Source organism: Haematobia irritans, chromosome 2 (assembly GCF_050003625.1).
Source record: "Haematobia irritans isolate KBUSLIRL chromosome 2, ASM5000362v1, whole genome shotgun sequence".
Lineage (NCBI taxonomy): Eukaryota > Metazoa > Arthropoda > Insecta > Diptera > Muscidae > Haematobia > Haematobia irritans.
In genome coordinates, this window is record NC_134398.1 from 49,020,810 (window position 1) to 49,038,424 (window position 17,615).

Genomic DNA, 17,615 nt, shown 5'->3' on the forward strand with positions numbered 1-17,615 from the left:
GAAACAATTTTTTCGACAAAATTTGAATAATTTGTACCATTTTATCAATTCTTACTCTGTTTTTAACCTACTTGAAACAAAAAAAGTTAAAATTAGCCATTAAAAATGTGAAAGAAGCGAATTATACAACATTGAATTAAAAGAACATCCTGTGTAGTTAAAATAAAGAACATTTTTGGGAGAATATTTTTGGAAGTGCCTTTAGAAGAACTTCCAAATTTTTTTGCTGGGATGTTATTTATTATTATAAAGATAAAGAACGCAGCTTTAGATCTCACAAAAAATATTTAAAAGACACCGATTATCTTACCGTTCACAAAAAAAAAAATACTTTTTGTCTTCAATCACGAAATTAATTGATCCATTTAATTTTTAATTGAAATGTCTTCAATCACAAAAATTATAGTATCAATCACCAAAGTCAATTAAAAATTAATTCATACAACTTGTTTTCGTGATTGATTTTTGTTTCAATTATTTCAATTCAATTTGATGAATCAATTAAATTTTTAATTGAATATTTTTTAAAACTCAATTAAAATTTTAATTTGAAAGTTTTTTGTGATATTTTTTTCTGTGTAATCTTATGGCGCTTTGGAATCAAAATTTACAAAACTAATATACTAGAAAATAAAGTAACTTAAAACAGAAAAAATATGGCAAAAAGGTGTAATAAAAAATGTAAAAAATTATGGAATTTAGTACTACTGTTATCCATCAAGTTTTTGCTTTTTGTAAGTATTTTATTTCTTCTCATGTTCTTTTCTCATTTAGATACCATTAATATGTAAACTAACAACCATTATATAAATTCTTTACAAAACCTCATAAAAGATTTAAAATACTATATCAGATGCCATTTTTCACTTTTTTCGATTTTGTCACATGTGCCGTATGATAAATATAATTCTTTGGGCCACAGGGGCGTATGATTAAGATTAATATGCTTATAATATTTAATAATTGCGTTTTCTATTAACAATTTAACTACACAAGGTGTACGTGCTGCGAAAACTTCATAGAAAACTTAACGGTTTTATAGTTTCAAAAGTCACTTTTGATGAGGGGACCATAAAAATATTATGGTTTGGTAATTTTTATGATAATACATCAACGTTCACCTCCATTAAAATTTTCCTACAACTAATATTAAACTTTGGCGAACTTGAATGCCCTTACCAGCGGTTGGCATCAATGTTTGGTAATATATAGCTACTACCCTCATACCCCTACCGTTACTGATGATGAAGCGCATGTTGGCGCTTATGATAATGAACGCAGCAGCAGGATGAGGATGACAATGATATTGTGGTGATATGCTTGCTCGTTTTGTTTTTGTTGTACAGTGTCTTTTTGTCTAGTGCCTTTTGGCATGGTAAGGCATTAACTTCTTTTTGTCTGATGTCATTCGAACGTAAAATTTTCGCCAAAGATGTCAAAAAAGTTATGTGCTTAACTTAAGTGAAAGATTGTTGCATTAACTTTAATTAAAATAATGATAAAAGTGATATTCTAACAAATTTATCTTTAACCGAAAGCCAAAAAAAAAAAAAAAAACAATAACTAAAGGTTGGGGTTATAGCATATTGTTTAAGTTTCTATTATGCATCAGCAGAGGAGAAAATTTAATAAGCTTTGGATAATGCTATTGTCTTTGGCTTAAAATGGAAAATTGTAAATTTCAAAGCACCTGAAAGTATGCTACGTTTTTTTGTGTGAATTTCTTTGTATTAGTATTCCACCCAAAAACTATATTTAATTTAATTCTTGTCATTGTTATTTTTAACATTTAACAAATTACATAAAACAAATATACATAAGTGTATCTATAGATGTATGTGTGTGTGTATGTATATGGTAACATACAAAGATGAATTCCTTAGGCAATAAAGCAACTATGTTCCATTTCTATGTATGCATGATGGCAATCTCTTCATGCCCCCTTTGGGAGCCAATGACTATATATTGTGTAACTATTTAAACATGCTCGGTCACGTTTGATTGTTTGAAATTGTGTTGACAAAAATATTCCAAATGTTTTGTTCCATTTTGATCTTAACTATTACCTGAAGGCAAATGTAATACAAATGATTCCCAGACACATATATATGCATATACCAAATGCCATTCCAAATCCCATCTCTATGTATGTGAGTGTGTAAGTATGCCACTACATGACCAAACCCAAAATGTGGTGACGAGAGAGAGAGAGAGCTATTGAAATCATTGTGACCATATATGAATAATTCTAAGCCTAGAATATATTCAAATATTTCGAGTAGGACAAAAAAAAACAAACATCCATTTCTTTGCATATCAACAGGGCTGGTATGTTTTGTTATTTTATAATTTGCATACTTTTAGGCTGGTCGAACATCAACAAACAGACAATACGTATGGACTTGCATTGCCATTGTATGTGACAGCAAATATGTTGAAAATTTAACAATTTGTCAATTGTCTATAGGGTTTCCATACATACGTACACAGAAAAAAAGTCCGTAGTTAAACTTCAGCTAATGTTAACTTATTTTTGTTGCAAAAAAAATATTTGTTTGTAGTTAGATTTTATTAATTTTTGTGAAATTTTTCACAGCTCAATGCAATTTTCCTTTTTTTTAAGTATGTCTCAAATAAATATATAAAATAAACTATAGCAAAAGAAAATTCTCCTACGATTCCCAAAAATAGTAAGAATGAAATACTGTATGTTAAAAATAACCATAATTTGGTGCCAATGTTTTTTTTTTTATAAGTTCTAGCTCATTTTTAGGAAAGGATGCGATTCCGTGACCAGAGCATTAAATACTCGTGGCTTTACCTTTTGTTTTCGGTGTATGGTATACATTGTCGATGTCCTTTTTTATCCTAATATACAAAGAAAACATTGACATATTGATAAATTTCATTTATTGTAATACATTCGAAATGTGGTAAATTCAAAATTGAGGATTTCTCCTAAAAATTGGTAAATTCTTGGTCTAAGGAATGTAGGAATTTAAACTATAATTTTAACATATTTGTGACAAGTGAAATTGTTTTCTGTTGAAAGGAACTAGAGAAAAGAGGAGGAGCTAGAGAAAAGAGAGGTTGAAAAAGACACCTTATCCCAGCAAACAAAGCGTATTTAAAAAGGCAACGCAAATGTTTTTGGGGCATGGTTGGGTTAGGTTAATACGGCAGACCGATTTATTGTCAGGATCACTTAGTCTACAAACGGACGAAAAATACTGTTTTTCATATGTTTGGGTATAAACATTATATGTTTGGAACTCAAATTTTAAAACACAATATTTTTGAGTGCAAACATATAATGTTCATAAACTAGCATAATATGTTTGGGTTAATATGTTAGAATATATTATGTTTGGGACATAAAATCTTTGTAAATATAATATGCTTGGATGTAAACATATATTAATCTAGAATAGCCCATAAACATATATGTGTTTACAAAGAGAGACAAAGTGTATGCTGGAAGTAAAATAATGAAAGTAACCAATTGGCGCATTACAAATATATATACACAAAGAAAATTTCATTAAATATAGGAAAAATACTACGTGTGAATATAAACAAGTATAAATTTACATATTATGAGTAAACATATATATGTTGTGATATAAGACTTCGCCAAAAATTGTATATGCTTAAAAAAAATATTAAAATGAGTATTCGGAGAGAAAATTCACTCGGAACCAAGATAAAATATATTTGAAAAAAAGAGCATGAGTTTTGTATATCGTAGGACGAGTAAGTCAAAATATTCAAACAAAGGTAATTAAAGGGATCTTCATAAAAACTAACGAAAGGGCACTATACACTGAACAAAAAGCATGTCCGGTTCCAAAGATTGTGTCTCCACTTTAACAATTTTGATATTGATTCCGAACCAAAGAAGCGGAGAATACAAGTAAGGATGCTTTTAAGACACAATTCTCTTTTAAATGGGGTTTTGTGTACTTGACTCTACGAAGCACATTTAAATTTTTCGCTTTTTCAGCTTTTTTTTTTTCATATGCTATAAAATGTCCGTTAAAAACAAGACTTCCAGTAGAAATTATGCTATGTTTCAAGAAAGAAATGTCTTTAAAATAAAGTATTGAAAAACATATCCTATTTTTAAATGATTTTTGTCTTGTAGTCAAGATGCAAAAATACAACAAATTTAAAGACAGTTTCATTAATTTTAAAGAATTTTTTTGAATTATTAAAGTCAAGTTGACCTTAGTCCAAAATTTGTTCTTTCATGTATGATACCCATTTTTAAGTCAAATCACTTAATTATAACGACAACACGACTTCATTGAAAGTATCGACCTTTGAAGATCTATAAAAACAAAGATTAGTTCCTCTTTATTAATGAGTAGTCCAAGAGGAGTTGACGGATTTTTTCGAAAATAAAAGTGGGCATTGAGTTCAAGTTTTGCCGCTAAAATTATTTCTCATTTTAGCGGCAAAACCAGAATAACATTACAACTTTTTCCGGTAAATTGTATTATAACATGGTGGGGAAAGATCCAAAGCAACAACTGAATAAGTTTATTTTCTTTAAAAGAAATTATTAAAGAAAAGTAAAAGAGTAAACATGGCCATTTTAACGTGATAATGCCAATTTATACCGGCCTTAAGAATTAAATTAAGTACAAAATTATTCGTTAATAAAAATTTATATATTTATTTGTATTTCTAAATTAATGGTGTTACATGCTAGCAAACAATTGTTCACACCAAATGAAATTTATGTGCTGTTTTAAAATTACTGTTTAGAATTTAAATACAATGTGCTTTTGAATGGTTATCGTTAAACTTAGGATTCGATGGAAAAATATTTATATATACTTGACTTCACGTTCTTCTTTTGTAAGAGTTTTTGAATTTTTTCGAAAATTTTAAACTTGTATACAAAAACATTTATTTGTTACACAATTTTTATTGTTGCAATACAAAAAATAATATTTGATTTGAACTCAGTCCATTTCGTTTACATCAAGCACTTTTCTTTTCTGACTTTAAGTCTTTTAGAAAACACACTTTACAATTTCGTAGTAAAAATTTAATATAATAGTATGTAATGCTGAACACTTTTTCGGGAACTTCCGAACGTATCTGGAATATATGTTAAAAAAATATATTAAAAAAAATGGTGTTGGTCGAAGCAGGGATCGAACCCAGTACCTCTGTCACGCAAGGCGGACGACCACCACTGCTCCACGCTGCCAACAAATGTATGTTTAACAATGTTATGTTGTTAAACAATGTTATGTTTGCATCGGCTCGTGGGCGCCGCAAGCTATGCTATATAAATATAACTTATAACGATAATTATCGCTTGATGACTATAACAGCTACGTAGGCCAGTGGTTAGTGTGCTGGCTTACAAACTGTATGGTACTCGGTTCGATTCTCCGTGCAGGCGAAAGGTAAAATTTAAAAAATTTATAAAAGTGAATAATTTCTTCAACATTATTTGTATTACAGAAAAAGGTGCCAAGAACTAAAATTATGTGAGGGAATGAGCACAATCTTCTTTGGGGAGAATTCTTCCAAGCATATAATATGTTTGGGCTCAAAATGCTTCAAAACATACAATATGTTCACATAAAACAAACATATTAATGTTTCGGCAGTATCAAATAATATATATGCTTCCTGCAAAATTTGTAGCAGCCCAGTGGTTAGTGTGCTGGCTTACAAACTGTGTGGTCCGCTGTTCGAATCCCCGTCCGGCAAAAGGTAAAATTAAAAAATTATAAAATATAATAATTTCTTCTAAAATGTTTGTATTACAGAAAAAGGTGCTAAAAATTCGTGGAAGTGAGAAAAATGTGAGGGAATATACAATTAGGCAGAAAAAAAAATTTGAGAACAATCTTCTTTGGGAGAAATTTCTTCTAAGCATATAATATTTTTGGGTTCAAAATGCTTCCAAACATATTATATGTTCATATAATAACATATTGTTTTTTGGAAGACAACATTATTGAATTTGGATGGAAAAATACAAAATGTTTGGAACTTAGACTACCCAAACATATTATATTGTTTAGACCAATATGCTTTCAAACATATTATATATTGGAAGAAATCAAACATATAAATGTTTGGGCAATACCCAAAAATTTATATGCTTGAAGTAAAATATGTTTGGGAGTATATGTTGCAGGAGCGATTTTTTTTGAGGGTGCACAGTCGATTGTAATAATTTGGAGCATGAAGTGGTGCAGAATTAGCCCAGAAGCATTAAATTTTACATACGATTGTCAAAGGGCAAACCCTTACATTGATTTCGCATTAGTCTATCACATCCCAGCAAAAAAAAATGGAAGTTGTTAAACAAACATTTCTTTTAAAGCGCATCCCGGAATCCCCTATTGATTTTTTCTACTTCCGATGCAGTCTTTTAGGACACTTATTAGAAAGTACGAAATTAGGATATTTTAAGTGAAAATTTTAGTTTTTGACAATAAAATTTCACAAAAAAATAGTTCGGCCGTAAGTTCGGCCAGGCCGAATCTTATGTACCCTCCACAATGGAAACTTGTACTAAAGACTGTCATCCACAATCGAACTACTTGGGTTGCGGTAACACTTGCTGATGGCAAGGTATCTTAAAACTTCTTAACACCGTGTTCTCAATTGTAAGTTAGTCCGTATATATTAAACAAAAAAAGGATGATTAAATACGTAAATAATTCTGTTTGACAAAATTTTCTATTGCAATAAAATTTGACAAAATTTTCTATAGAAATAAAATTTTGACAAAATTTTCTATAGGAATAAAATTTTGACAAAATTTGTTATAGAAATAAACTTTTGACAAAATTTTTTATACAAATAAAATTTTGACAAAATTTTCTATAGAAATAAAATGTTGACTAAATTTTCTATAGAAATAATATTTTGATAAAATTTTCTATAGAAATAAAATTTTGACAAAATTTTCTATACAAATACAATTTTAACAAACTTTTGTATAGAAATAATATGTTGACAAAATTTTCTATAGAAACAAAATTTTGATAAAACTTTCTATAGGAATAAAATTTTGACAAAATTTTCTATAGAAATACAATTGTAAAAAAACTTTTGTATAGAAATAAAATTTTTAGAAAACATTCTACGCTAATAAAATTTGTACTAAATTTTCTGTAGAAACAAAATTTTGGTAGATTATTTGTGGCGATATGGACCAATCTTTTGTGTGATTTGCGATCGGCTATATATAACTATAGACCGATATGGACCAATTTTCGCATGGCTATTAGCAGCCCTATACTAGCAAAATGTACCAAATTTCAACTGGATCGGATGAAATTTGCTTTTCCAAGAGGCTCCGGAGATCAAATCTGGGGATCGGTTTATATGGGGGCTATATATAATTATGGACCGATATGGACCAATTCCTGCATGGTTGTTAGAGATCATATACTAACACCACGTACCAAATTTCAACCGAATGGGACGAAATTTGCTCCTCTAAGAGGCTCCGGAGGTAAAATCTGGAGATCGGCTTATATGTGGGCTATATATAATTATGGACCAATATGGATAAATTTATGCATGGTTGTTAGTGGTCATATACATGTACAAAACATAGAACATTTCAACCGAATCGGATGAAATTTGCTCTTCCAAGAGGCTTTGAAATCCAAATGTGGGGATTGGTTTTTATACCCAACACCATAGAATGGTGACGGGGGTATAATAAGTTTGTTATTCCGTTCGTAACACATCGAAATATCGACTTCCGACTATATGAATATAAAGTATAAAAATTCTTGATCAGGGAGAAATTCTAAGACAACATGTCCGTCTGTCTGTTGTAATCACGCTACAGCCTTCAATAATGAAGCAATCGTGCTGAAATTTTGCACAAGCTCGTCTTTTGTTTGCAGACAGGTCAAGTTCGAAGATGGGCTATATCGGTCCAGGTTTTGATATAGTCCCCATAAAAACCGACCTCCCGATTTGGGGTCTTGGGCTTATAAAAACTGTAGTTTTTATCCAATTTGCCTGAAATTGGAAAACTGGAGGTATTTTAGGACCATCAAAAAGTGTACCAAAAATGGTACCTATCGGTCCATGTTTTGGTATAGCCCCCATATGGACCGATTTCCCGATTTTGCTTCTTGGGCGTCTAGAAGTGTATTTTCTATCCGATTTGCCTGAAATTGCTAATCTAGACGTATTCTAGGACCATAAAGAGGTGGGCCGAAAATGGGGTGTAGAGGCCCATGTTTTGATATAGCCCCCACATAGACCGATCTCCCGATTTTACTTGTTGGGCTTCTAGAATCCGTAGTTTTAATCCAATTTACCTGAAACTTAAAATCTAGGGGTAATCTAGGACCCTAAAGACGTGTGCAGAAAATGGTGAGTACCGGTCCATGTTTTGATATAGCCACCATATAGACCGATCTCCCGATTTTACTTCTTGGTCTTCTAGAATCCGTGGTTGTTATCCAATTTGCCTTAAATTTGAAATTTATAGGTCTTTTAGTACCATAAAAACGTATGTTGAAAATGGTGAGTACTAGTCCATGTTTTGATATAGCCCCCATAGAGACCGATCTCCCGATTTTACTTCTTGGGTTTCTAGAATCCGTAGTTGTTATCCAATTTGCCTGAAATTGGAAATGTGGAGGTATTCTAGGAAAATAAAGAGATGTGCCGAAAATGGTGATTATCGGACCATCTTTCGACCTAGCAAAAAAATAGGAAGTTTTTCATAAGGCACAACTTTAAAAGCACTTCCAGAAGATGCACTCCCAATGATGTTCTTTATTTTAACTACTCAGCAAGTTCTTTTAATTAAATTTTTTATAACTTGGTTTTTTCATACTTTTAATGGTTAATTTTAACTTTTTTTGTCTCAAGTAGGTTAAAAACAGAGTAAGAATTCATAAAGTGGTACACATAATTTAAATTTTGTCGAAAAAAGTGCTAAATCCAATCTGAAAAAATTGTGCATTTTTGAAAATATTAGAGGTCAAATGTTTCCAACAAGCTTTAGAATCCATTAAAAATTACAAAAAATTATAAAAATTATTTATTTGACAAAATATCACAGAATTTTTTAGTTTACATCCAAAACTTTGAATTCGGATCACACCTAAAGAAGTGATGCAAATTCAGTGCAACGGCTGTTGAAATGGAAGACTTCCGTCCTATGACAAGCCCATGTTAAATTTATCGCTTCTGCGTCAATTTCGCTCCACTTCCGGATCCAAAGAGAACATTTTCATTACTTTTTTGGCGACGCTTTTTTTTGCTGGGCAATATAGCCCCCATATAGACCGATCTCCAGATTTACTTCTTGGCTTCTTGAATCCGTAGTTTTTTTTTATCCAATTTGCCTGAAATTGGAAATCTAGAGGTATTCTAGGACCATAAAGGGGTGTGCCTAATATATTGAGTATCGGTACAGTTTTTGATATAGCCATCTTATAAACCGGCCCTTCGATTTGGGGTCTAGATTCTAGAACTACAAATAAATATGCTGAATACTGTGTGTATCCTTCCATGTTTTGATGTAGTCCCCATTACACCAAACTCACGATTTAACTCCTAACCTATCCGATTTGCCACAAATTGAAAATATACTGGCATTTTAGACCCATAACAAAGGTCCATTTGGTAAGGCCTCCATATAGACCGATTTCACTCATTGAGGGTACAGAAGGCGCACTGATCATGAAAATTGCTTGAAACTGAATGCAAAATTTCGAGATTTTACTTCTCGTAGTCATTTAAATAATTGGGTTCAATTAAATAATTGGTTCAATCCACATAGATTTCAAATCAAGGCGTTATTTAATCATTTTCTTGCACCTACAAGAGAAGTTTTATGATTCCTCTAAAACCTAAACAAAAAATGGTTCTTATAAATTCAGAATCTGATGTAGTCTTCATAGGTAAAATCCTTACATTTATCTGTGGAAGCGGACTGGTTGAACTGATATGCTTGGGAAAATATCTGTCATCAAACCCCCCGAAATTTTCAAAGGAAACTATTATATTCGATTCATGGTGGTGGGTATTTAAGATTCGGCCCGGCCGAACTTACTTCTGTATATACTTGTTTTTTTTTTTTTTTTAATATTCACATTTTAATTTAAAGAAAGTTCATAGAATTTGCGTCAAAAGACTTGTTCATTAAATCTAGGACACAAATTTTGGAAATTTACCTCGTACGTCTCTGAAGTAAGAAAAATGTCCCTTAATGTAATGAAAAAAATTTTAATTTCATGAAATCTTTAAACTAACTAATACATTGGATCTTTAGATTTCAGATAAAAATGTTCAAATATAAGCTAAGACTTATTTTAGGGATCTATATTTAAGAATCTTTGGTTTAAAGTTTTTTGGAAATTAAGAAACCCAATTTTACATTGAAATATATGCTACACGCAAAGAAAAAAACGTTTGGAAAACGTGTACCGAAAACGTTTTTCTTTTGTTACAGTTTTTTGAATTGCTTCGAAAATAATACACTTTTATCACCAAAAAAAAAAAATCGTTTGTTACAAAGTGTTAATTTTTTTAATAAAAAAAGTTATTTTTGAACCAACAACACAGTCCATTTCGTTTATATCAAACACTGTTCTTTTCTGACTTTAGGTTTTTAATAAGACACTTTTTACAGTTCAAAATTTAATATATTACAATGTAATGTTGAACATTTTGTCGGAATCTTCCTAACATATCTGGAATATATGTAAAAAAAAAAAAAAACAAAAAAAAAACTTTGGTCGAAGCAGGGATCGAACCCACGACTCTTCGCATGCAAGTCAGACGTAGCAACCACTGCTCCATGGTGCCCAACTAAATGTATTTTTCTGTGAAATAAACTTTGTTTAATCGGCTCGTGGGCGCCGCAAGCTATGCTATATAAATATAACTTATATGGGTAATTGTCTATTGATGACAATAACGGCTACATAGCTCAGTGGATAGTGTGTTGGCTTACAAAGTGCATGGTCCGCGGTTCGATTCTCCGTCCAGGCGAAAGGTAAAAAAAAAATTTTAACAATTTATAAAATCGTATAATTTCTTCTACATTGTTTGTATTACAGAAAAAGGTGCTAAGAACTAAAAAAATTCGTGGAAGTGAGAAAGATGTGAGGGAAAATGCAATTAGCCAGAAAAAAAATTTTTTGACATCCTGGAAAAGAATAAACGTTTATCACAAAAAGTATATACTTTTCTTCCAAATACACTCCCTTTCAACGAAAAGCAAACGAGAAACGAACTTTGTTTGTCTAAAATTTCATTTGGGAGGAAAGAATTATTTTTTTGCGTGTACAAATTGGATTATTATACATAAATAACTTTATTAATGCTTCACAAATCAGAATAAAAATTCGATTATTGATATCTGTTTCTTCGATTTGAAACCAGGTAGGTCCCTACTATATTTCTTTACTTTAAAGAAGTCGCATCTTTGGCTCGAAATCAATACCAAAATCCTTAAGGGATGGTGAAAATCTTTAGATCCAACTGTTTTCGGGTGTACATTAAAACTAATGAATTAGGAATAACCTTATGGCACATTTTTAACAATCAAAACTTGACAGTTCATATTTCCCGATTTAAACTTCCCGTTTAAGTGTAACAAAATTCGATATATATTCTTCAGAGATTTCCTATTTCAGATCGTCCTCTAAAGACGACAGCAAACATTTCAACGTAACCTATTTTTAAAATAAGAACTAACATTTTTTTCTTATCCAACTATTTCTTTTACATTTTCATGACTCAATTTTCAAGTTGGCATTCGAAAATTAAGATAATTATTCCTCATACAACCAACATCTCATGTCTACTTTAAATTGTCTACAAAGAAAACCAGAAACAGTTCACCCAATCCAATGGAAAACCACATGACTTTAACCAAAATTTGTTTTCCAAATCATGTGAAATGAACAAAACCCCCAATGGAACACTGTAAGAGAGATATCTAGAAAAAAAGCACGATGAGAAGGGAAAACAAGTTTAGCCACAAAAAGTCAACTTAAATGAATTGCTTAATTAATAAACACTAACAAGATGTTACCACCAGTCGTTTTAACCCAAGTTCCCAGACACATTGTGTGAAGCAAGAGCATTAAGGACATGAAGGCATCGTCTGTTTGTATTTGTATGTCTATAATACTCATGCACATACACACATAAATATGTGTTTGCAAACCCATGGGTATCAATAGGAAAATATCCATAGAAATGAGAGTAAGAAATATTTCACTTAGTATATGAGTGCTTTCGTAAAATATTCCAATTATTACACTCTTCTGTATTTCGATATGACATTTTAAGGGGAAACTTCAAACTTGAAACCTATTTGAACCACAAAAACCCGAAACAGATGGCAATCGAATGATTTCATATCAAGCGGTTTAAATTTGAATTCTAAATCGCTTGACAAGACTATTTTATATCCAGCACCACTTTCTGGGTTCACATTTTCGATACCATCTCAAATCCTTCCAGTTTGTTGGGTTCTATATATACACGGTTGAACATAAACATTATATGTTTGGAACACAAATTTTTAAACACAATATTTTTGAGTGCAAGCATATAATGTTCATAAACTAGCATAACATGTTTGGGACATATATGTTAATATGTTAAAACATAATATGTTAGAACATATTATGTTTGGGACATAAAATGTTTGTAAATATAATATGCTTGAATGCAAACATATATTAATTTAGAAATAGCCTATAAACATATATGTGTTTAGTAGCTTGGAGCGCTATTTAACAGGGAGCGATATTGAATTAAGTTGGTGGTTGTTGCTTGTTATTACAAAATTAACATTTTATTTTTCCTTGAGCAATTGATCAGCTACTTCTTTGATCCTTACAAACTGTGTGGTCCGCTGTTCGAATCCCCGTCCGGCAAAAGGTAAAATTAAAATAAAAAAATCATAAAATTTAATAATTTCTTCTACAATGTTTGTATTACAGAAAAAGGTGCTAAGAACTAAAAAATCTCGTGGAAGTGAGAAAGATGTCGGGGAATATACAATTGGGCAGAAACAAAATTTTGAGCATTCAGGTCGAAAACCTATGTTGTTAGCACCTATATTACCTGTTTATTTTCATAATTCATTATGATTGTAAATATATAAATAAATAAATCAAATTTTGAGCTCAATATTGTTTGGGAGAATTTTTTTAAGCATATAATATTTTTGAGTGCAAAATGCTTCCAAACATATTATATGGTCACATAATAACATATTGTTTTTTGGAAGACAACATTATTGAATTTGGATGCAAAAATACAAAATGTTTGGAACTTAGACTACCCAAACTTATATTGTTTAGACCAATATGCTTTCAAACATATTATATATTGTTAGAGATCAAACATATTAATATTTGGGCAATACCCAAAAATGTATATGCTTGAAGCAAAATATGTTTGGGAGTATATGTTACAGAAGCGATTTTTTATGAGGGTGTATATAAGGGTTTATATTCCCACAATTTGTTAGACTTCTACAAAATCTCTTAGCTTAACATTTAAATCGGCTAATGCCCAGGGGCGAAGTACAATGTTATTAAAAACTTATAATAACCTGTTCCACAGTGTGGAGCAGGGTATAACAAGTGAGTAAAGTAGAAAGTCGGGCGGTGCCGACTATATCATACCATAAATCACCCCTACTGAATTGGTGCACATAAGGATTTGTTGGGTATCATTGAAATAGGGTTAGAAGATAAAGCGTATTTCAAAATTTGAGAGAATTAAAGGGTGATACGGTCAAAATTTGCTCAAGGGAAAACGCGTGTAAATCGGTGAAATCGTTTATTTAAAAAATCAAATTAAATTTCTTTTTCAAGTTCAATTAGTATAAAATTCAGGAAAATTATTCAGTTAGGCTTTCGCTTTTCCAAATTCGAATTGCCGGGCCTCACGATTGATACCTGCCATCAGATTTTGTACAGTCACCTTGTCTACCTTCTTCGCCGCAGAAGCCAGTTTGCTTTGAACTGCTGCTCGTCCTTAGCAGTTTTTTTGGTCTTCTTTAGGTTCCGCTTGACAATAGCCCAGTATTTCTCAATTGGGCGGAGCTCTGGCGTGTTGGGAGGGTTCTTGTCCATGGGAACCACCTGCACGTTGTTGGCGGCGTACCACTCCATGGCCTTTTTATCGTAATGGCAAGATGCCAAATCCGGCCAAAACAGTACGGAACAACCGTGTTTCTTCAGGAAAGGCAGCAGAGGTTTATTCAAACACTCTTTCACGTAAATTTCTTGGTTGACAGTCCCGGAAGCTATGAAAATGCTGCTTTTCAAGCCACAGGTACAGATGGCTTGCCAAACCAGATATTTCTTTGCGAACTTTGACAGTTTTATGTGCTTGAAAATATCTGCTACCTTTCCCCTTCCTTTTGCCGTATAAAACTTCTTTCCCGGAAGCTGCTTGTAGTCGGTTTTGACGTAGGTTTCGTCGTCCATTACCACGCAATCAAACTCCGTCAGCATCGTCGTGTACAGCCTCCGGGATCGCGCTTTGGCCGTCGTATTTTGTTTATCATCGCGATTTGGAGTCACTACCTTCTTGTAAGTCGATAGTCCGGCTCGTTTTTTGGCTCGATGCACGGTTGTAGACGATACACCCAGCTTATTTGCGGCATCTCGGAGAGAGAGGTTAGGGTTTCGCTTGAAACTACCGGCAACTCTCTTTGTCGCCTCAGCGGCTTCCGGTTTTCGATTTCCCACCAGATCCAGACTTCCTGGCTGTCGACAAACATTCCCCAAACACTTTAATTACATTTGTAACGGTTGATTTGGCAACTTTTAGCGAATTTGGCAGCTTTGCGTGCGAGTAACTCGGATTTTCGCGATGCGCGAGCAAAATTTTGATACGCTGCTCTTCTCGCTTGGACGGCATTTTGACAACTGAAGAGTGAATTCCAAAATCGAAATAAGAGCAACATTCTACACACACACACCTACAACATGAGGGGTGTTCAGGTTTTTTAAATGCAAAATTGAAAGAAATACGTCAAGTTTATATTGACCAAATTTTGACCGTATCACCCTTTAAGGGGTCCATGTTTATGGGAGTTTTATTACAACCTGAACAGAAATGACACCAAGCGCTAGATCGACTTAGCAGGTGATTCAAAGACGATCGGTAAATATTATATGGGGTCTAAAATCAATATTTCTGGTAGACACATTTTTTGGCAGATCAAACTTATTATCCCTGACCATTATGTGGTTTAGGGTATAACAAGTAAAGCAAATGAAAAGGGACCGGGCGGGACCGACTATATTATACCCTTTGTAAATACACATTTTCGATACCATATCCAATGTGCTGGGTGCTATACGATATATAAAGGTTTATGTTCTACAAAACTTATACAGTGTAGTTAAAATTTATTCTATTTTGTTTTACTCAAAAACCACCACCAATATCTATATAAAATATTTATCTTGGCTTAAATCGGACTATTCATTCGTTTACACCATCCACGTAATTTATCCCCCTTTTCGACCAAAAAAAGCTTAAAATTTAATTTTTATTAAATAGTTCTAGCCACTTATAGCAAAATTTTATTTTTGTATTCGAAGCCCGATGCAATAGACTATTAAGAACAAAATTAGAATAAGAATCGAAACAGATATTTTTGCCACTTTCAAAGCACTGAGTCTTCTCTATAAATACTGCACATACTGGCTACTAAAAATTATTATTGTATTATTTCAATTTAAATTTCTTAAAATACTTACCTTGTATGAACCTAAGTTTTTCACGGAACACGCTAATTTAATATTTCTTCCTGCAGGTACTGTGATGTTGTCAATGACATCAGTGAATTCAGGATCTTCGGTTTCGACTGAAAGTGAACAAAAAATAATAAATAAATATTTAGTTATTAATATTCAGATACTAATTGTGTTTGTTAATATTTTGCAAAATAGAAATGAAAATTCAATAAATTTGTCTTTATTCTAAAAATTTCGATTAGTAATCTAGAGAGAATAATTAGTCCAACAATCTGCGTAACGATTGGATATAAAAACAAATTTGGTCATAATATTTCTTTATACCCTCCACCATAGGATGGGGGTATATTAACTTTCACTGAATAAACAGTACCAAATTTCAACCGGATCGGGTGAATTTTGCTCCTCCAAGATGCTCCGGAGGTCAAATCTGGAGATCGGTTTAAATGGGGGTCATATATAATAATGGACCGATATGGACCAATTTTTGCATGGTTGATAGAGACCATATTATAACACCACGTACCAAATTTCAATCGGATCGGGTGAATTATGCTCCACCAAGATACTCCGGAGGTCAAATCTGGGGATCGGTTTTTATGTATAATTATGGACCGATATGGAACAAGTTGTGCATGGTTATTAGAAGCCATATGAAAAACCACGTATCGAATTTCAACCGGATCGGATGAAATTTGTCCTCCAAGGGGCTTCTGAGGTCAAATCTAGGGATCGGTTTATATGGGTACTATATGTAATTATGGACCGATTTGAACCAAATTGGTGCATGTATGTTAGAGGCCATATATAAAAACCATGTATCGAATTTCAATCGGATCGGATGAAATTGGCGCCTCCTAAAGGATCCGCAAGCAACATCTGTGGAACGGTTTATATTGGGGCTATATATAATTATGGACCGATATGGACCAATTTTTGCATGGGTGTTAAAGGTCATATACTAATACCACATACCAAATTTGAACCGGATCGGATGAAATTTCGAATATAACCCCCATTTAAACCGATTTACAGTTTTGAACTCCGGAGCTCTTGGAGGAGCAAAATTCATCCGATCCGGTAAAAATTTGGTAATTGGTGAAATTTGGTAAATTTCGCTAGTATATGGCCGCTAATAACCATGCCAAAATTGGTCCATATCGGTCTATAGTTATATATAGCCGATCCCCAAAAATAATGTACCAACATTTTATTTGTATAGCAAATTTCGTCAAAATTTTATTACTATACAAAATTTTGTCAAGATTTTATTTCTATAGAAAATTTTGTGAAAATTTTATTTCTATAGAAAATTTTGTCAAAATTTTATTTCTATATAAAATTTTGTCAAAATTTAATTTCTATACAAAATTTTGTCAAGATTTTATTTGTATAGACATTTTTCTCAAAATTTTATTTCTATAGAAAATTTTATCAAAATTTTATTTTTATAAAAAATTTTGTCAAAATTGTATTTCCATAGAAAATTTTGTCAAAATTTTACTTTATAGAAAATTTTGTCAAAAATTTATTTCTTTAGCAAGTTTCGTCAAAATTTTATTACTATAGAAAATTTTGTCAAAATTTTATTTCTATACAAAATTTTGTCAAGATTTTATTTGTATAGAAAATTTTCTCAAAATTTTTGTTTCTATAGATAATTTTGTCAAAATTTTATTTCTGTGAAAAATTTTGTCAAAATTTTCTTTTTTTTTTTTTTTTTGATTGATTGATTGTTTTATTTATGACATGTACAACAAGAATGTTAGATTCTTATAATTACAGTTACATGTTACAATTATCCATTTAAAATAAAATAAATAACATTATAATACTTAAGAATACAAGTTTTGGTAA

General features: G+C 31.8%; 1 protein-coding gene across 1 annotated transcript in view; it reads right to left on the reverse strand.

The window, feature by feature from the left end:
• Nucleotides 1–16,067, reverse strand: part of DIP-epsilon (Dpr-interacting protein epsilon) — a 332,816-nt gene extending 316,749 nt beyond the window's left edge. The window contains exons 1-2 of the mRNA XM_075294341.1: nucleotides 16,028–16,067; nucleotides 15,762–15,868 (exon numbers count right to left, since the gene is read on the reverse strand). Of these exons, the coding sequence (XP_075150456.1) occupies nucleotides 15,762–15,868; nucleotides 16,028–16,067 (147 nt within the window). The remainder of the gene's footprint in view (nucleotides 1–15,761; nucleotides 15,869–16,027) is intronic.
• Nucleotides 16,068–17,615: the final 1,548 nt, after the last annotated feature.